Source organism: Melanerpes formicivorus, unplaced genomic scaffold, assembly GCF_026170545.1.
Source record: "Melanerpes formicivorus ecotype bairdi unplaced genomic scaffold, bMelFor1.0.p_v2 SCAF_178, whole genome shotgun sequence".
Classification (NCBI taxonomy): Eukaryota; Metazoa; Chordata; class Aves; order Piciformes; family Picidae; genus Melanerpes; species Melanerpes formicivorus.
Genome location: NW_027142530.1, coordinates 197,659 through 218,482, shown reverse-complemented (window position 1 = coordinate 218,482; position 20,824 = coordinate 197,659). Strand labels below are relative to the sequence as shown.

General features: G+C 49.7%; 3 protein-coding genes across 3 annotated transcripts in view; 1 reads left to right on the top strand and 2 right to left on the bottom strand.

Moving 5' to 3' along the window:
• LOC137457418 (zinc finger protein 208-like) overlaps positions 1-20,824 on the bottom strand; it is a gene marked incomplete at its 5' end in the record, with an annotated part of 316,357 nt that overhangs the window by 167,684 nt on the left and 127,849 nt on the right.
• Positions 5,091-5,977, top strand: LOC137457415 (olfactory receptor 14A16-like). Its single transcript, XM_068169311.1, has one exon. The coding sequence runs from the start codon at positions 5,091-5,093 to the stop codon at positions 5,853-5,855; it is 765 nt and encodes a 254-aa protein (XP_068025412.1). The 3' UTR covers positions 5,856-5,977.
• On the bottom strand, positions 13,485-14,425 carry LOC137457407 (olfactory receptor 14A16-like). Its single transcript, XM_068169302.1, has one exon. It carries the CDS (start codon positions 14,415-14,417, stop codon positions 13,485-13,487), a length of 933 nt encoding a protein of 310 aa, XP_068025403.1. The 5' UTR covers positions 14,418-14,425.

Below are 20,824 nucleotides of genomic sequence, written 5' to 3'. Positions count from 1 at the left end.
AGGCCACAATGAGATCACCTGGGAGCCTTCTCTTCTCCAGACTGAACAGCTCCAACTCCTTCAGTCTGTCCTCACAGGAGAGGTGCTCCAGCCCTCTGATCATCCCTGTGGCCCTTCTCTGGACACCTTCCAGCACCTCCACATCCCTCTTGTAATAGGGGCTCCAGAACTGGATGCAGTACTCCAGGTGGGTCCAGGTGGCAGTACCAGTTTTGTGTGTTTTGAGGTTGTGTTGCTCATTTAAACTCTAATGCTGAAGATTCCTTGATGCATTGTCAGAGGGACTTCTCTTGTTACAATATAAAAGACCTCTCGTGTAAAGGCATCTGTTGCAGTTTGAGCTGGGTGCCCCCCTGCAGTGTTTACTTCCCGTGTCCAGAAGTCCAGCCCAGAGGGGTGGACACAGGAAATTATGTAGTATTTCATACCACAATCCTTTGCACCACTTTGCACCACTTTGCCGGGTGCTGCACATTGGCCACAACAACCCCATGCAGTGCTACAGGCTGGGGTCAGAGTGGCTGGAGAGCAGCCAGGCAGAGAGGGACCTGGGGGTGCTGGTTGATGGTAGGATGAACATGAGCCTGCAGTGTGCCCAGGCAGCCAAGAGGGCCAATGGCATCCTGGCCTGCATTAAGAACAGTGTGGCCAGCAGGAGCAGGGAGGTCATTCTGCCCCTGTACACTGCACTGGTTAGGCCACACCTCGAGTCCTGTGTCCAGTTCTGGGCCCCTCAGTTTAGGAAGGAGGTTGACTTGCTGGAACGAGTCCAGAGAAGGGCAACGAAGTTAGTGAGGGGCTTGGAACACAAGCCCTATGAGGAGAGACTGAGGGAGCTGGGGCTGCTTAGCCTGGAGAGGAGGAGACTCAGGGGTGACCTTATTGCTCTCTACAACTACCTGAAGGGGGGTTGTAAACAGGCAGAGGTTGGTCTCTTCTCCCAGGCAGCCAGCACCAGAACAAGAGGACACAGTCTCAGGCTGCGCCAGGGGAAGTTCAGGCTGGAGGTCAGGAGGAAGTTTTACACCGAGAGAGTGATTGCCCATTGGAATGGGCTGCCTGGGGAGGTGGTGGAGTCGCCGTCACTGGAGGTGTTCAGGAGGAGACTTGACAGGGTGCTTGGTTACATGGGTTAGTTGATTGGGTGGTGTTGGATGATAGGTTGGACACGATGATCTTGAAGGTCTCTTCCAACCTGGTTTATTCTATTCTATTCTATTCTATTCTATAAGATCCAGGGCGGAGTCTAGCACGCTCTCTTCTCTTCCTCCTCCGTCAGCCGGTAACTGGGGTAGATGTCTCCTGGCTTTGGGCTTGGCCCAAGGCCACGGGGGGATGGGCAGTCTCAGATCTGGCCAGCTGAGACTAGCCTAGCAGTGGGAGGGGGAAGAAGGAGCCCTGGGGGTCTCAGGTGTACCCTCAGGTAGGGATGGGATCTCTCTGGGTCTGTTTGGGAATTTTTTCTTGTCACTGTGATTTTGAATTTCTGTAAAAGTTCACTGCTTTCTATTTAAACTTTCCATCACTTTTGCAATCCATTTGTCTGAGTGTTTATTGTTGCCAGGGGTGGGGAAGGGGGCTGCCTCAACCCAGCACAACCACCAAGGCTGCCTTCTGTCCAGCCACTCTGACCCCGGCCTGTAGCACTGCATGGGGTTGCTGTGGCAATGTGCAGATATATATTGGCTGTTAGGTATTGACTGATACCCCTGTGTCATCCTGGTTTAAAACATCCTTCCTGGATAGTAGTCTAAGGCTGTGACTGGAATCTCAGGAGTAATGCGATCTACTGTATTCTGATTGTCCCCTGGTACTCCGCTCTGGTGAGGCCACAGCTCAAGTGTTGTGTCCAGTTTTGGGCACCACAATCCAAGAGAGATGTGGAGATGCTGGAGCCAGTGCAGAGGAGGGCAGGGAAGCTGGGGAAGGGCCTGGAGAATAAATTCTGATGAAGACTGACTGATGGAGGCTGAGGGAAGACCTCGTGGCTCTCTACAGGTGCCTGAAAGGACATTGTGGAGAAACGTTGATGTTGGTCTCTTCTCACAGGTAATCCGCAACAGAACAAGAGGGAACAGCCTCAAGCTGCAACAGGGGAGGCTTGGACTGGACAGTATGAAATATTTTTTGTCACTGGAAGAGTGGTCAGGGACTGGAATGTGCTACCCAAGGAGGTGGTGGAGTCCCCAACCCTGGATGTATTTAAAGGAGGTTTGGTTGTGGTGCTTGGAGATACGATTCATGGGTGACCCTTGTGGAGTAGGGTTCTGGGTTGGACTTGGTGATCCTGAGAGTCTTTTGCAACCTGAATGTTTCTGTGAGTCTGTGACACTTCTACCAATTTCTAAGACTGTTAGTGATTCCATTTGCTGTTTTTAGCCAGTAGTTTATTGTCCCTGTGCTGGTAGATGGCGTCTTACATATGCCTCACTTGCTGAAACTTCATCTTCTGTTCACTCTGCTAGGGTTGTTCTTGGAGGGGTTTGCACTTCAGAGGCTGTGTAGACTTAATTTGTCTTCTAAAATCTGTTTGTGCATTCATCCCATCTCTTGAAGGGAAAGAGCAGCAGGCATGGGAGAGTGAAGGAGAGGCTGCAGTAGGGATGGCCAAGGGCTCTGGCAAGGTTGAGAGGCCCAACAGGACCAAGGACTTTGTCCCCTTGGCTCTGGCAGTTGCCTCTGACACCAAGGCCTGTGAGAAGAAACTTGGCTTTGAGGCTTTGAGGTTCTTCTATTGCAAGGGCAGTGGTCAGGGCTTGGCCTTTCTGCTTCATAGACCAAAGGCAAGTTTTTCTCCCCTGTTCTTTGCCTTTGTCTGCCTGCAATCATGGCCTCTAACAAGCTGCTCTAACGAGTCCCTGGGGAGCCTTTGCTAGTAACAAGCCTCAGTGAGGCCAATCAGTGCTTCAAGGTACTTTGGAGTTTGCTTCTGACTTGGACTTCTTGAGAGGCTTCTTGGCAGTACCTTGGCAGAGTCTCCTGGCAGTACCTAAGGATGATGTAATCAGCCCCAAATACTCCATGGGGCTCATTAAATACTGCTGAACCTCTCATTATTGCCAAAGTTTCTGCAGCTAATTGGAGAGGTTTTTATTGCACAAAGCATCTGATAAAAAGTATTTTTAAAGGTACATTTCATTCCTTTTCAGCAGGAGTTGTCTCTTTGCAAGCAAACCACTGCAAAACCTGACAGGGTCCTACCCTGGTCACTGCTCATCATCACTCCCCACTGCCCCCAGCAGAGCCCAGAGCCACAGGTGAGGGACAGGATCTGCCTTGCCAGGGGCTGGGGGTCAGGGCTTGGCCTTTTGGATCAATGAAACCCCTCCAAGTTTCCTCAGCAGCAGAGCCACCTTTAGCTGCTTGTCCTGACCTGTCAGCACTGCCTCACTTCTCTGCTCTCACCACAGCCTGGAGATGCTTCAGTGCCTCCAGTGAAGCTTCCCTTGCATCCACTGTCTCCTTCTGCTCTAACCAGCCCCTGAGGACCCTTTCCCAGTATGCTTCACTGGGACCCATTAAGAGTAGAAGAAACTTCAGAGTTTGAATCTGACTTTGACTTCTGGAGAGGTTTCATCAGCTTCTCAGTCTCTGAGGTTCCTGGAATTGACACCAAAGCCACCAGAGGGCTCCTATAAATGTGCTGGGCTGGTCCTGAGCTGCTGAGCCATGCCAGGCTCCTGGGTCGGAGGTTGCTGCTGGCAATCAGGCAGCACTTCAGGAGACAGCTCTGACCAGGAGCAGCTCCTCTGCACAGCACAGCAGGGCTGAGGACACTGCCACAGGATCTCAGGGAGATGACGAAGGCAGCAACAGCTTCGAGGTGGCCAGGACTGGGAGGATGCTGAGAGCTCACTGGAGGAGAACTCACCGCAGTCACAGACATGGTGAGGCTGTGGGTTCAGGACACTGCAGCTGTAGCTCCTGGAGGCATCTCCATCTCGGCAGCTGACGCTCAGCTGAAGTCTCCTGGAGTGTGCACACAGAAGGAGGAGCAAAGCCCTTCAGTTCCATCCTGTGAGCAGCAGTGAGCAGAGCTGGGTAAGGAGAAGGCTTCACCCCCAGCCCCTCTGCCTTTCTCTCTTCCCTTCACTGTCTCTGCAGCACTGCAGGCCTGCTCCCTGTTTCTCCACCTCTCCATGGGTGTGGTGGTTTTAGGCAATGCCTTTAAAATTTAGTTACAGATTTTGAGCAGAAAAGTAGAAACAAAATAAATAGATCACTCTTGGGTGTAAAAAGGAAAAGAAAAGATTATTCTAAACAAATTCATTGGATAAATATCTGGAACCAGAGGAACTGTACCATAACAATTCTCTCTCTTCTGATCTCAGCGGTTTTGCTTTGCTCAGGAGAGATCACCTGCTTTGGCTGGCCTTGGCTAAGTCTAACCCACTGCTTTTTTCTCTCTTCACTCCTCCTTTCTCTCTTGGAACAGGGGGATAGGGTTTAGGGGCAGTGAAACAGCTTCCCTGGTCTCTGACCTGGGGGTTTCATGTCATTTGCTAATTGTAAATACCTGTCTAATATTGTCACTCCTGTATGTTTTTTACCTGTTCATTGAATTCCATTGTAGAGTGTAGCTCTTGCTTGTCAATACAGCTTCATTTGCTTCTGACTGAGCTGCTCTGGCAAAGCTAATGTTGGGGGAAATTTCAACCCACCACAATGGGACTCTTGTTCCCTGGGATTGGGCTGTTGGTCACTTTCTGTTCTGACTCCAGCGGAGTCTTCATGGCAATTCTGCGTCCTTGCTCCATATGAAGCTGTGATGAACTCTGCCATTGGTTGGTAGTGATGGGACTGAGCTGATCCATTCCTCATGCAGCTCAGGGACAGAGGTTACAATGAGGCTGAGAGAAGTGTGCCCTAACTTGTCACTGCCTTTCACTCCTTGGACAGGTCTCCATGGCCAGAGGCAGCAGATGGCCAACAGCAGCTCCATCACCCACTTCCTCCTCCTGCCATTCCCAGGCACAAGGCAGCTGCAGCTCCTGCACTTCTGCCTCTTCCTGGCCATCTACCTGGCTGCCCTGCTGGGCAATGGCCTCATCATCACCACCATAGCCTGGGACCACCACCTCCACACCCCCATGTGCTTCTTCCTCCTCAACCTCGCCCTCCTTGACCTGGGTGCCATCTCCTGTACTGTCCCCAAATCCATGGCCAATTCCCTTTGGGACTCCAGGGATATCTCCTATGCAGGATGTGTTCTCCAGGTCTTCTTTTTCATGTTCCTAATTAATGCAGAGTATTTTCTCCTCACCACCATGTCCTACGATCGCTACATTGCCATCTGCAGACCCCTGCACTATGAGACCCTCCTGGGCAACAGAGTTTGTGTCCACCTGGCAGCAGCTGTCTGGGCCTGTGGTTTTCTCTATGCTCTGCTGCACACAGCCAATACATTTTCCCTGCCCCTCTGCCAGGGCAATGCTGTGGAGCAGTTCTTCTGTGAAATCCCCCAGATCCTCAAGCTCTCCTGCTCCACATCCTACCTCAGGGAACTTTGGCTTATTATGGTTGGTACCTGTTTGGTCTTTCTTTGTTTTGTGTTCATTGTGGTGTCCTATGTGCAGATCTTCAGGGCAGTGCTGAGGATCCCCTCTCAGCAGGGACAGCACAAAGCCTTTGCCACCTGCCTCCCTCACCTGGCTGTGGTCTCCCTGCTTACAAGCACTGCCTTCTTTGCCTACCTGAAGCCCTCCTCCATCTCCTCCCCATACCTGGACCTGGTGGTGTCAGTTCTGTACTCAGTAGTACCTCCAGCAGTGAACCCTCTCATCTACAGCCTGAGGAACCAAGAGTTCAAAGATGCCCTGAGCCAACTGATCCCTGGATGCTTTCAGAAGCAATAAACTCTTTGTCTTCTCCTGCAGAGCAGTTCTGATGTCCCTCAGTGCAGCCCCAGCCTGGCTGCTGGAGTTCAGGCTGCTGCTGGTGCTGTTCCCCTTGTGAGAATGTTGTTCCCACATAAATGTCTTTCTTCAAACCATTTCTGGTTCAGTGTTGTCCTGCCTGGTGTGACCCAGAGGCTGCAGACATGAGGAGCTGTGCTCCCTGTGTGTTCAGCACAATAAAGGACCCTGCAGGGAGTTGTTTCTCTGAGCTCCTTCCTCCAAGGTTTCTGTGGAGCTGCAGGGCAGTGCCTGTGTGCAGAGGTGGAGGGGCAGAGTCCCAGCACAGCAGCAGTGCCAGGGAGCCCCAGAGCTTGGGCTGTCCTCAGCTGCTCTTTCTTCCCTTCCACCCTCTCCTGTTGAGCCTCTGTGCTGGGGCAAGGCCTGAGTGCTCTGGCAGCTTGGGCACTGTGCTACTGTTGGGCAGTGCTGGGACTGCAGGCAGGGTCAGGCCAGGGCTGCTTGTGGGACAGAGCTGTGCTCCAGAGCAGCACTGCCATCAGAACAGGAGATCTCCTCATGCCTTCATTCCCCATTCCCCTCCCATTACTGACTGCACCTACTCAGAGTCAATCCTGGATACCCTGACCCCCTTCAAGTATAGACTCAGCCCAAATATTTTTCCTTTAACCCCTCCCAGTACAGACGTGGTCTCATCCCAGTAAATGCTATCTCATCTAGTCTGCTTCCTCTATAGTCTGGGTCCCATCCCAGCACAGAATGTATCCCCTGGCTCCCTTCCCAGTACTGAATAAATCCATCCCAGTACAAACTGCACACCCCCACGCCCTCCCAGTACCATCTGAGCCATGTCCCAGTCCAAACAGGATCCTTTTAATCCATCCAAATACACATTAGGCATTGTCTCAATGGAATCTCCATCCTCCAATCCCCTCCCAGTACAGCCTGGACCCCTCACACTCTAACTAGTCCCCACCACCCCTACTCCTCCCAAGAACCCAGTCCCCTGCTCTAACCCACTGGAGCTGGGCTCATCCCTCAACTGACCCCTCCCACCTCAGCCTCTCACACACCTACCCCTGACCCTGACTTTGCAATCATTGTTCACCCTGGTCCAGGCCCTTACCCTTGGCATTGAGGCCTTACCCTTTACCCCAGCCCTCAACAGAGCCCCATCCCAAGCTGTGCAACTCAGAGCTGGTCCTCACCTGAGCCCTGCACAGCATCCTCAGCAGAACACCAAAGACTCTCCTCAGCCTAGGCCTGAGCCACAGATTTCAAAGACAGCTTTGAGTCCTCAGCCCAAATCAGGACACCTCAGCCCTAGTCCTCCATCCTCTGCTCTGACTCCTCACCTGCATCCCCTCCCATTCTTGAGGGATTCTGCTTGGCCTCTGGCACATGGCAGGAGCTGGGAACTCTCAGAGCAGCCTCATGACCTTGGAAGAAGAGCAGGAGGTGGTCTGCGGCTGAGCAGCTCACAAACACCAGGAGCAGATGGATGGCAATGCCATGGGCAGCTCAGCTCTGCCTCAGGATCTCCTGCACAGCAGCAGGCACAAGGCTGGGCAGGGCCTGGGAGGTCACTGCTGGCTCAGCAGCTGATAGGGCAGCAGCAGGAAGAGGGCAGCAAAGGGACTGGGAGGTCACTTCTTGCTGCAGCAGCTGAGAGGGCAGCCCCTGACTCCTGCCTGGCCTCTGTGCTTTTGGCCTCCCAGCTGCCAGTGTCCCCATCTGAAGGCATGTGGAGGGCAAGAGACTTGTGTAACTCCCTGTCCCTAAGCACCTGGTGGCCTCTGCAGGAAGAGCCTTGGAGCTGGGTTGTCACCTCCCTGCCACCTGAGGGCCTGAGGAGACAGCAGCAGGGACAGGGCTTGGCTGTGGCTGCAGGAGAAGCTGCAAGGCAGCAGCAGGGACCTGCCTTGGAAGGCCCTGGAGAGGTTTCTTGTGCCTGCTCAGCTGCCAGGCCACAAGCAGGCTGAAGCGTTGGGCCAGCATTGGGACATCAGGGAGAGCAGAGGAGCTCCTAGGGCAGGAGGAGCCACATGGCCCTGAGGTGAGTGTGAGGCCACTGCAAAGTCCAGTCCCTTTGTGCCATTGGCAAGCAACAGGAGCAGGAGGTGACCTGTAGCTGAGCAGCTCATGGACACAAGGGAGGAGATGGGTGGCAATGCCATGGGCAGCTCAGCTGTGCTTCAGGCTCTCCTGCACAGCAGCAGGCTCAGGGCTGGGCTGGGGACTGTGCCATCCCTTGTGCCTGCCAAGCTGAGAGGCAGCAGCAGGGAGGTGCCTTGGGTTTTGCTTTGCAACTGGAGGTTCTGCTCAGTGCCCAGGCAGAAAGGCCTCTGGCAGGGACCATTGCCAATGGCCTGGGATGGAGCAGAGCCTGAGCAGAGTGCAGGCGGCCAAGTGCAGCTGGGCTGTGGTAGGAAGGGTGTGGCCACCCAGACACAGAGGTTCTCCTCCCCTGCACTCAGGCCTGCTGTGACCACATCTGGATTCTTAGTGTCTGGTTTTGGACCTCCTGCCCTGAAGGAATTTTAAAGAGCCTGAGAAGCTTCAGAGGATATCTGCAAGGACTGGGATGGAGAGCCTGAGTGACTGGGGCTTCTGTAACCTGGTGAAATACAAGCTCAGGGCACTACAGATGCAGTGGGCACCTGCTAGAAATCTGGGGATGATGCAGCTTCTGGTGGTTGTGTGAAGGGAAGACAACCTCCATAGAGTGCAAATATTAGGGCTCAGAGTGGAGGTGTCCTGGTTTGAGGCCAGCCAGATCCTCTCCTACCACTGAGAGCATACAGGAGGTGAGGACAAAGAAAAGTCACTCAAAGGGGATCCTTGTGGTCCAACAAGTCCTGGCTCTGTGTTTCAAGAAATGGCCATGGAGAGTAGAGACAGAGCAGGGAGGGTACAGAAATGTCATACTGAGAGCTGCTAGGAATGCAAGATGGGTGTCAAGAGCATGAAAGGAAAGAGCTGCAGGCATGGGGCAGTGTAGCACCACCTGCAAGGCTGAAAGCTCAACAGGACTGAGGTCTTTCTCCTCCTCTCTATGGCAGTTGCCTCTCCCACCAAGGCCAGGGAGGTGAAACTTTAGCTTGAGTCTCTCTGCATCTGACTGCCCAGGCTCTGTGGTCAGGGCTTGACCTTTCTGTTGCAGAAACCAAACCCAGTGTGGGGGACAGTGTAGGACAACCTGTGGTGGGGATGGCAATGGGCACTGGCAAGGCTGGAAGTCATCAGGAGAACCCAAGGCTTTGCCTTCTCGGCTGTGGAAATCATCCACCACCAAGGGCTGTGAGGAGACTTCCTAAGGCACCAGGGGGTCCTCAGTGCCTCCTTAAACACCCCCAGGAAGGCTGGGGACTGTCATCCCCTTGTCCTTCTTTCAGCATTACAAACCCCACACCCCACAGCACCTGAGGAGCCCTGACCCATACATGAGGGACAGGATCTGCCTGCCCAGGCACTGTGGTCAGGGTTTGGCCTTTCTGCTCCATAAACCAAACCCAGAGTTAGCTCTCCTGCACTTTGCCTTTGTCTGCTGCAATCATGGCCTCCACTGAGCTGCTCTAAGGAGCCCTTGGGAGGCTTTGTTGGTAATGCCCCTCAGTGGGGCCAATCAGTGCTTCAAGGCACTTTGTGTTTTCCTTCTGACTTCTGAAGATGTCTCTTCTGTCTTCTCTTAGTACCTGAGGTTCCTGCAATGAGTCCCAAGTGCCCTAAGGAGATGTTTGTGTCTCTGCAATCCTCTTCAGGATTTCAAAGTGCACCTCACAAAGCTCAATTTTGTATGCCAAAGATAAAATATTTTACTCCATTTCAGTTCAGAGCAGAGATGATAATTCCCCAAGTGACACTGACCCAGGCTGTCTCAGCAGGACATCTGCACTTGCAGGCACATCTGTCCTTCGGTCTGACATTGAGTGGACAACTTTGCTCCTCACCTTCCCCAACCTCCCCATTGCTGTCACTGCCCACCTGGGGCTTACAAAGTGATTCACCAGAATGTGTTCTAATCCAAGAGCCTCTGAATGACAGAGTGGGTAAGGACAAGGCTGACCCTGACTGACTGCAAGGGATCCTGAATTCAAATCTATTTCTATGGCTGTACCTGGAGGGAAGCACCAAGCACACAGACACAGGGACAGAGCTGGCTGGGTTCAGTGCAAGATAGAAACCTTGTCCCTGGTGACAACAAAGGTGTCTGTCCAAAGACACAGAGAGGTGGAGAGGTGGCTGGCAGAGGGTGCCCTGGAGTTCAGTTCCCTTCTACTGGTGCTCAGGGCAAACACTCACAAAGCTTTGGCATTCTTAGGGCAAAAGAACTGAGCCTGGAGAAGTCTGACTTGGTGCTGGCCCTTGGTGCAGGTTGTGCCAGAGAGATGTCTGAGTGGGGGAGATGCTGGACACAGCTGCTGTGATCCAGGAGAGCTCCAAGGCTCTGGCTGTAGGGTCACTGTTTTTAGAGGGGGAGATCATTGACTTCCATCAGGTGTTTCTCTGAGCTGGAGAGCCTTGGATGCTGAATCATCCTGGGATCTTTTGCCACTTGCACAGACCCTGAAGGTTTTTGACCTCCAAAGTTTTCTATCAGCTCCCTGTTGGCTGTGGTCCAAGCACAGATGATTAGGTGATGTTGGATGATAGGTTGGACGCGATGATCTTGAAGGTCTCTTCCAACCTGGTTTATTCTATTCCATTAATTCTAATTCTGAGCTGGCAGGAGGTGACAAACCCCCAAGCCATAGGGAGAGCAGTGCAAGGCTGGGAGAGCAAGGGTGCAGCACACCAAGGACACTTCTCAGTTCTCTATTTCTCTCTCTCCTGATCCATCCCTGGCTTACCCTGGGCTACTTCATGGCCTAGGCCTTTTCTTTGTTTGTTTGTTTTTAACCTAAAATGAGAATGCATGCTGTGTTGTAAGGAATTTTGACTTTCCCATTAACTATTTAAAACTAAGGCAAACTGGTGAGGTGACATAGAAATCCATAGGAACATTTCCTCTAGTCACACAACAATTAAACAATCATAACAGCCAGTCCTAATTCACACGGTGCTGTGGTGCATTCTTCTGAGTGATGCTTTTGATCCCAGATTACCATAGCAGTTGTTGTGATCGATGTTCGACTGCATGGGAAATGCTGTGTGCTCATGGCCTTGATTCCTCTGCCGTTGTTCATTGCGATGATTGCAGTTGACATGGGGTAGACATTTCTTGCTGCTATCACTAAACCCCCTTAGCTATAAAATATACATCCTCTCTTTTGTTTTGTTGATTTTTTCTTGATAGATTTTTTACTTTTATTAAATTTTGGTTTTTATTATTTTTATTTTTTTAAATTTTATTTTTAATTTTAATTTTTAAGTGTTTTATTTTAAAATATTTTTCTTAATTTTAATTTTTAATCCAATTTTTAAAATTTATTATTTTTTTATCTTATATTATTTTTTAAAAACTATTTTAATTATTTTTTTATTGTTTGCTTTATTTAATCTATTTTTAAATTTTCTATAATTTTTATTTCAATTTAAAAAATTAATCTTTTTAATATCTTAATTTTTTATTTAATCTATTTTTTAATATTTTAATTTTATTTTGTTTTGGTTTTATTTTTTTACCTTTTAAAAAAAATTATTTTTTACATTTTTTTATTTAGATTTTTATTTTATTTTTTAATACATTTTTAATTAATTTTTATTTTTTAATTTTTATTATTTTTATTTAATTTTTATAATCTAATTTTTAATATAATTAAAGTTTTTAATATGCCTTTTAAATATTTTTTCTTTTGTTGTTATCTGTATTTTTGGTCTATAATTTTTAATATTTTTTTAGATAATTTTATTTTTCTTTTAAATCTTTTTTTATTTATTGATTTTGTTATAGCTTTTAGTTTTTCTTGAATTTTATTTAACATACTTTAATCTTGTATTAATTAATTTTTAATGTTATTTTATAATCTAATTTTTAATTACTTTTTTATTTAATTTTAAATTTTATTTTATTTTATTTTTTTCTTTTTTATTTTATTTTATTTTTTCCTTTTTTATTTTCTTTTTAACCTTTTTTGTATTTAATATTTTGTCCTTATTGTTCATTTTAAATTTTTGTAAATTTCTATTTTGCTAATAATCCTCATGTTTTTTGTTAATAGTTATTTTTTGTTAGTAATCCTTATGGGGTTTATTTGTTTGTTTTTTTTTTTTAATTATTATTATGTTAAATTGTTTTTTATATTAAATATTTTTTCTTTCTTTTTTATAATTTGCTTTTTTTATTACTATTATTGTTGTTATTTTGTACTTTTCCTTTGTAGTAGTACTTTGTGCTATTAGCCAAACACCAAACTCAGGTGTGAGAGGCAATGCACCAGAATGGACTCTCCAGACTGTCTATTAGCTGAGGAAGGAGGTGGATGTGGAAAGTTTCATACATCTGATTGGTGCCTAAAGATTGAGGCCAATGGGGAGGCAGCAATAAATATAGACACCAACAGCAGGGAAATAGCTCATGGACCAGTCCAAACCTGGATAGGACTGGAATGGGACACATTGTCTTGATTGCCTGGTGGGCCATGGGTCAAATGAGTGTCATTCTTCTCTCTTTGTGCAGCAGCAGCTCTAATCTTTCTACCATGTCTGATACCCTGGTTTGTATGGCTTATCCATTCTGCAGTCAGGCAGGTGCAGGTTGTAGCCATATCAAGTGAGCCTGAAAAGGCTATAAAAAAGAGCAGTGTGATGTATCTGCAAATAAGATCAACATCAGAAACGAGCCAAGAGGAAAGGATTTAGTTAATGGGGAATTAATTTTGTAAAGGCAATTATTAAAGCAAGGAGAGGAGGGGTTGATGGGATCAAAAGGAGGGAGTGTCTTTACAAAGGAAGAATTGGCTAAGAGGGAGTTGGAAGAGAAAGGGAGGAACCAGACAGTTCACCTTCCCTATGTGTATGTAAATCACAAAGGGGCCTCTGCTAAGTCCCTTCCTTTGAACCTTGCTGTAAATCAGTAGGGGTCTGTCTGCAGATAGCAGACACTGAACACAGCCTGAACTGCTGAACTTTTAGGCCAGAGCACAGGCTTAACAGACTACTGAATGTTAACTTCCCCACCCAGAGAAGTGGAGAAGCTAATTTAAATGAGCATAGGATGTATGAATCAGGGAGGGTTCATGTGAAGGAGGACATGTAGCAAGGCTTTCAGGAAGGACTAAATCCTGAGTACCTGAGCAGGTGGGGAAAGGGAGAGGGAAATTTGCATCCAGAAATGTAGGATGAAAGGGGAGCTGTGCTTTCAGCAATGAGAGAGACCCCACAGGGAGTTGTCCTGTGGACTCTCCCTTTATTGAAATAAAGTTTTACAAGACTCCTCTGTCTCTGCTATGAACTTCTAGATGGGAAGAAGTTTTCCTTGCATGTTGCACATCCAGGGAGCACAGCTGCTCCTGTCTGCAGTCTCTGGGTCACACCAGACAGGGCAACACTGAATCAGAAATGGTCTGAAGAAAGACTGTGGTGGGGAAACAATATTCTCACAAGGGTAACAGCACCAGCAGCAGCCAAAAAGAGAGAAACCATACTGTGAGTGAGATCAGAACTGCTCTGCAGGAGAAGACAAAGAGTTTATTGCTTCTGAAAGCATCCAGGGTTCAGTTGGCTCAGGGCAGTCTTGAGCTCCTGGTTCCTCAGGCTGTAGATGAGAGGGTTCACTGCTGGAGGCACCACTGAGTACAGAACTGACACCACCACATCAAGGGATGGGGAGGAGATGGAGGAGGGTTTCATGTAGGCAAAGATTACAGTGTTGACAAACAGGGAGATCACAACCAGGTGAGGGAGGCAGGTGGCAAAGGCTTTGTGGCGTCCCTGCTCAGAGGGGATCCTCAGCACTGCCCTGAAGATCTGCACATAGGACACCACAATCAACACAAAACAGACAAAGACTAAGCAGACACTGGCCACAATAAGCCAAAGCTCCCTGAGGTAGGATGTGGAGCAGGAGAGCTTGAGGATCTGGGGGATTTCACAGAAGAACTGGTCCACAACATTGCCCTGGCAGAGGGGCAGGGAAAATGTATTGGCTGTGTGCAGCAGAGCATAGAGAGCCCCACAGGCCCAGGCAGCTGCTGCCAGGTGGAGACAAACTCTGCTGCCCAGGAGGGTCTCATAGTGCAGGGGTCTGCAGATGGCAACATAGCGATCGTAGGACATGGTGGTGAGGAGAAAATACTCTGCTGACATTAGGAATACTAAAAAGAAGACTTGGAGAACACATCCTGCATAGGAGATGTCCCTGGTGTCCCAAAGAAAATTGGCCATGGACTTGGGCACAGTGGTGGAAATGAATCCCAGGTCAAGGAGGGCGAGGTTGAGGAGGAAGAAGTACATGGGAGTGTGGAGGTGGTGGTCCCAGGCTATGGTGGTGATGATGAGGCCATTGCCCAGCAGGGCAGCCAGGTAGATGGCCAGGAAGAGGCAGAAGTGCAGGAGCTGCAGCTGCCTTGTGCCTGGGAATGGCAGGAGGAGGAAGTGGGTGATGGAGCTGCTGTTGGCCATCTGCTGCCTCTGGCCATGGAGACCTGTCCAAGGAGGGAAAGACAGAGACAAGTCAGGGCACACTTCTCTCAGCCTCATTGTAAGCCCTGTCCCTGAGGTGCATGAGGAATGGATCAGCTCATTCCCCATCACTACCAACCCAATGGCAGATTTCATGACAACTTCAAATGCAGCAGGGACCCAGAATTGCCATGAAGATTCCTCTGGAGTCAGAACAGAAAGTGACCAACAGCCCAATCCCATGGAATAAGAGTCCCATGGAGAGGGGGAGAAACAGGGAGCAGGCCTGCAGTGCTGCAGAGACAGTGAAGGGAAGAGAGAAAGGCAAAGGGGCTGGGGGTGAAGCCTTCTCCTTACCCAGCTCTGCTCACTGCTGCTCACAGGATGGAACTGAAGGGCTTTGGTCATCCTTCTGTGTGCACACTCCAGGAGCCTTCAGCTGAATGTCAGCTGCTGAGATGGAAATGCCTGCAGGAGCTACAGCATTGACTTTTCCTCCAGCGAGCTCTCAGTCACTCTCCCAGTCCTGGACACCTCAAAGCTCTCTCTGCCTTCCTCATCTCTCTGAGATCCTCTGGCAGTGTCCTCAGCCCTGCTGTGCTGTGCAGAGGAGCAGCTCCTGGTCAGAGCTGTCTTCTGCAGTGCTGCCTGCTTGCCAGCAACACCTTCCAGTCCAGGAGCCTGGCCTGGCTCAGCACAAAAGGACCAGCCCAGGTATTTTAAAGGATCCCTCTGGTGGCTTTGCTGCCAAGTCCATGAACTTCAGAGACTGAGAAGCTGATGAAACCTCTCCAGAAGTCAAAGTCAGTTTCAAACTCTGAAGTTTCTTCTACTCTTAATGGGTCCCAGTGAAGCATACTGGGATAGGGTCCCCAGGGTCTGGTTAGAGCAGGATACAGTGGATGCAAGGGGAGCATCACTGGAGACACTGAAGCATCTCCAGGCTGTGGTGAGAGCAGAGAACTGAGGCAGTGCTGGCAGGTCAGGACAAGCAGCTAAAGGTGGCTCTGCTGCTGAGGAAACCTGGAGGGGTTTCATTGATCCAAAGGGCCAAGCCCTGACCCCCATCCCCTGGCACAGCAGATCCTGTCCCTCACCTGTGGCTCATGGCTCTGCTGGGGGCAGTGGGGAGTGAGGATGAGCAGTGAGCAGGGTAGGACCTTGTCAGGTTTTGCTGTGGTTTGCTTCCAAAGAGACAACTCCTGCTGAAAAGGAATGAAATGTACCTTTAAAAATAGTTTTGATCAGATGTTTCGTGTAATAAAATCGTCTCCAATTAGCTGCAGATACCTTGGCAATAATGAGAGGTTCAGCAGTATTTAATGAGCCCCATGGAGTATTTGGGGCTGATTACATGATGCTCAGGTACTGCCAGGAGACTCTGCCAAGGTACTGTCAAGAAGCTTCTCAAGAAGTCCAAGTCAGAAGCAAACTCCAAAGTACCTTGAAGCATTGATTGGCCTCACTGAGGCTTGTTACTGACAAAGGCTCCCCAGGGACTCATTAGAGCAGCTTGTTAGAGGCCAGGATTGCAGGGAGACAAAGGCAAAGTACAGGGGAGAAAAACTTGCCTTTGGTCTAGGAAGCAGAAAAGCCAAGCCCTGACCACTGCCCTTGCAATAGAAGAACCTCAAAGCCTCAGAGCAAAATTTCTCCTCACAGGCCTTGGTGGCAGAGGCAACTGCCAGAGCCAAGGGGACAAAGACCAAGGACAGAGACCAAGGCCTCTCAGGCTTGCCAGAGCCCTTGGCCATTCCTACTGCAGCCTGTCCTACACTGTCCCATGCCTGCAGCTCTTTCCCTTCAGTCTGCTGACACCAATCCTGCTTCCCCATCCAGCTCTGCCCCTGCTATTTACATCCCTTCCCTGAGCTGTCTCAGCTCTCCCTGCCATTTTCTGACATCTCTGGATGGCCTCATGCATAGCAGCTCTGCCCTTTCAGGGACATTTCTTTGGCCTCCTCTCCACTCTGAACCTTCCAAGCTACACTGTGTGGAGGTTTTGGTCTCTCCCCACTCCCCAGAAGAGCTCCATCCTCTCTGAAACCACCCTTCAACCATGTGCACACTGCTATGGCAGTGCCCTGAGCCTCCATTCAGCAGGCTGAAGCAGCCCAGGTCCCTCAGCCTTTCCACAGAGATGTCAATCCCCATCCTGGAAAATCTCCTCTGCAGCCTCCCCAGTTCCTGGCTTCCCCTTCGGACTTCTGAACTCTGCACCTAGATACCAGGAATCCAGATGTGGCCACAGCGGTGTTGAGTCTGGGGGAGGGCAATTCCTGTGCCTGGGTGGTCACTTTTCTCCTGCCACAACCCATCTGCAGTTGGCCTTCTTCCCTGTGTGCAGGGTTTTTTCCATCCCAGGGCATTTGGAATAGGGAAAAGAACCTCAGGAAAGTCTTGCTCAGTATTGCTCTATGAAATGCAGACAAGCTTTAGGCCTGGTCATTGAAATGGGAGCTTAGGAGAATACAGAGGCTTAGGGCCTGCTCTTGAAGATGACATTTGCCCCAGCTCTTCCCAGAGAGGTCCTTGCTGTCCCCTGTTCTGCTCCCTGAAGCAGAGCAGCACTCACACATGCCCTGCACTCTAACAGCCATGCAAACAAAGGGGAACAAGCTCAGGGTTATAGCTCCAACCAACTTCTTCACACTGAAGCCCAAGGCAGGAATCCACAACCATAGCCAGTCCCAGAGCTCTGAGAAGTCCCAGGTGGTGTCTTCCTTTTGCACTTCATGCAGAATCTGCTTGGTTCCCATATCTCACTGATCATAGGATGGGCTGGGCTGGAAGGGACCTCCAAAGGTTATCTTGTCCAACCTTCCCAGGGACATCCTCAACTAGATCAGGTTACCTTTAGAATAAAACCTTTATTAGAATAAACCAAACCAGGTTGGAAGAGACCTTCAAGATCATCGTGTCCAACCCATCAACCAATCCAACCCACCCAAACAGCTAACCCATGGCACCAAGCACCCCACCAAGTCTCCTTCTGAACACCTTCAATGACGGCGACTCCACCACCTCCCCGGGCAACCCATTCCATAGCGAAATCACTCTTTCTGTATAGAACTTCTTCCTAACATCCAACCTGAACCTCCCCCGGCACAGCCTGAGACTGTGTCCTCTTGTTCTGGTACTGGGTGCCTGGGAGAAGAGACCATCATCTGCCTGTCTACAACCTCCCTACCCAGAGCTCTGTCAAGCCTTACCTTGAATATATCCAGGATGGGACCCCAAGCCCCTCCCTGGGCAACCTGTTCCAGTGTTCCATTACCCTCATGGTGCAGAACTTGTGCTGGCTCCTCCTTCCTGTACAATCTGCTTTGTTCCCATCTCTCACCCATGTCTATGGATGTCCTTCCTCTCTGATCCATGGAAACACAACAGCTTGTGTTCAGTGCTGTGCCCACTCCTCCTTCTGAGGCAAAGACCATGCCTGGAGTCATTACCTCCTGAGCAGCTCTTTCTGCAACCTGTTTCCCTCCTCCCTGGGAAGCTGATCCTGCACCTGCAGTCCTATTCCAGAGGACTGGAAGAGCAGAGATCTGCACCATGGCCTTTTCTGGTTGACTTTTTCCAAAGCAAGTGTGGTGGTTTGAGCCTTAACTGAGAGCCTTAACCAGACCCCTCAGCAGAGACCACTCCTCAGGTTGGTTTGCCCTCACCAGCAGCAGGGAAAACCCACACTGACTTCCCCAGCAGGTTCTTCTCAGCAATCACAGGAACTCCATCTCCATCCACTGTGTGCAGCAGGTCGGACTGGGCAGGACCAGCTCGGTTCACAGATCCTCTGCTGTTCACTAACCAAGTGGCTTGAGCTAGGTGTCTTTCCCAGTTCCTAAAGGTCCCATGGCTTTTAGGGTGGTCCTTAGCAAGCCATTGTAGCGCTCGACCTTCTCCACAGCTGGTGCATGGTATGGGATGTGGTAAATCCACTCAATCCCATGTTCCTTTGCCCAATCCCTTAGGAGATGGTTCTTGAAGTGGCTTCCATTGTCTGATTCAATCCTTCCGGGGGTGCCGTGTCTCCACCAGACATGTCTCTCCAGGCCCAGGATGATGTTGTGAGCAGTGGCATGAGGTGCTGGGTAGGTTTCCAGCCACCCTGTACTTGCCTCCACCATGGTCAGTAGGTGATGTTTGCTGCTGTGAGACCGAGGAAGGGTGATGTAGTTGATCTGCCAGGCCTCTCCATATTTATATTTCGACCATCTCCCCCCATACCACAGAGGCTTCATGCCCTTGGCCTGCTTGATGGCAGCACAGATGTCACACTCATGGATGACCTGTGAGATGGCCTCCATGGAGATGTCCACTGATCTGTCCCCAGCCCACCGGGATGTGGCATCTCTCCTTTGGTGGCCAGAAGTGTCATGGGCCCAGCGAGCTAAGAACAGCTCAGCCTTGTGTTCCCAGTCCAAGTCTATTTGGGAGATTTTAGCAGCCAGATCTGCTTGGTGGTTGTGCTTGTGCTCCTCTGTGGCTCTGCTCTTGGGGATGTGTGCATCGATGTGCCGTACCTTTATTGGCAGCCTGTCCAGGTGGGCAGCGATGTCTTGCCACAGGTCAGCAACCCAAACAGGCTTCCCTTTTCTTTGCACCCTGGGTGAGTTTCTTTATGAAGGGCTGTCTCATGGGCACCTCATCTGGGTCTGAGGGGAGCTGGCCATCCCCATAAATTATTTCCAGCACAGCCATCTGTCTCAGATACCCAATGTCCTGTTCCATAGTTGTCTATCTAACTGGGGCCCAGGGCAGGTCATCTCTTGAGCGGTACCGGCTCTTGATGGCATTGAGGATCTGGGCCCAGAGAGTGTGTGTTCCATTGAGTTTGGCTAACTCTTTGTCCAGATCAGCATCATGAGGAAGCCTAAAAGCTTTGCCTCCCTCTTATCCGGGTCCACTGTGTCCATCCCCTCGTCCCAGCATCTCAGGGCCCAGCTTAGTCTTGGCTCACCCTCTTTCCTTGCATAATCCAGTCAAGTTTGCCTTAATTCCTTTCTGGGCAGAGATGTAGCAGTTATTATTTCCTGTTCTGAGTCATCCTCATCCTCTGCTGGGTTCTGTGAGTTGCTAGGCCCTGCCAAAAGCTCCAGCCAAACACCCATGCAAAACGTTGGAACATCAGATTCTTCAAAACTGACATCTCTACTTCCAATCCCTTTCTTTCAGACAAAGTATTACTCTCCAAAGGCAATATTAATGTCCAAGCCTCATGTTGGGCACCAAAATACTGTGGTGGTTTGAGCCTTAACTGGGATTTAAGAGCTCAGATGGGGGCAAAGCTGAGAATCTTTCCCCTGCTCTGCTTTCCTCTTACCTGATCAAAAGAAAAAGGGAAGGGGAAAGAATAGGGAGAGATAAGGGAAGGGGAAAAACAAGGAAAGAAAGGGTGATAAAGAAAAAGGGAGGAGGTAAATCTACTGAGAAATAATTTAGAGTTGGTTTGGAAGTAAAGAGGTAAAAAAATCTCTTTACACAATATATATGTATGTGTGTGTATATGTATGTGTATGTGTGTGTATATGTATGTATATGTGTGTGTATATATATCTATATGTATATATAACACTGTAACAGGAAGGGTTCACAAGGGGAAGGAACAAGGATGGATAGGGAGATATACAAAATCAACTGTCCTTTGGAGAGACATGGGTGCAGCAGGGAGAAAAACCAGGCCTGGCCACATGGCAGAGAACCAGGAAGCCAGCAGGAACTATCTCTTAGTCCTTTTGTCCCGGTGAGGCAGAAGCAAAAGAGCAAATGGCTGCAGTGTCTTCCTTTTTATAGTTTTGCTGGACAGGGAGGGCGAATGGAACAGACTAACTCAGTTTTCCAGGGGGCTCTCACAACCCTTCCCCCCTGCTTTCAGGATGGGCATAACCCATTACAGTGACCTGCGGGCCAAATGCCCACCAAACCTGCCCTATCACTGCCCTGCTTAGGTGGACAGAGCAGAGGAGAAAATAGAACCAAAGGTTGGTGATAAGGTAGAATCTATTGAATCCTAATGCTCAGCCCAAGCAGAGACTGTGTGCAGACACAATAGCAAACAGAGAAGTTCTTCTCTGCTGCCCATCTGCACACAGCAGTCGCTAACTCCCTGCCTGCAGGGCTCTGGCACATGGAGTAGTTGCTCTACAGGACAGACCCCAGGCACCAATATCCCCACACTTCCTTCTCTCACTTAGCTTCTGTGTCTCAGCTGATGTCATCTGGCATGGAATACAGCTTTGGCCAGTTGGGGTCATAGTATCATAGTATCATAGTATCAGTCAGGGTTGGAAGGGACCACAAGGATCATCTAGTTCCAACCCCCCTGCCATGGGCAGGGACACCCCACACTAGATCAGCCTGGCCAGAGCCTCAGCCAGCGTGCACTTAAACACCTCCAGTGACGGCAC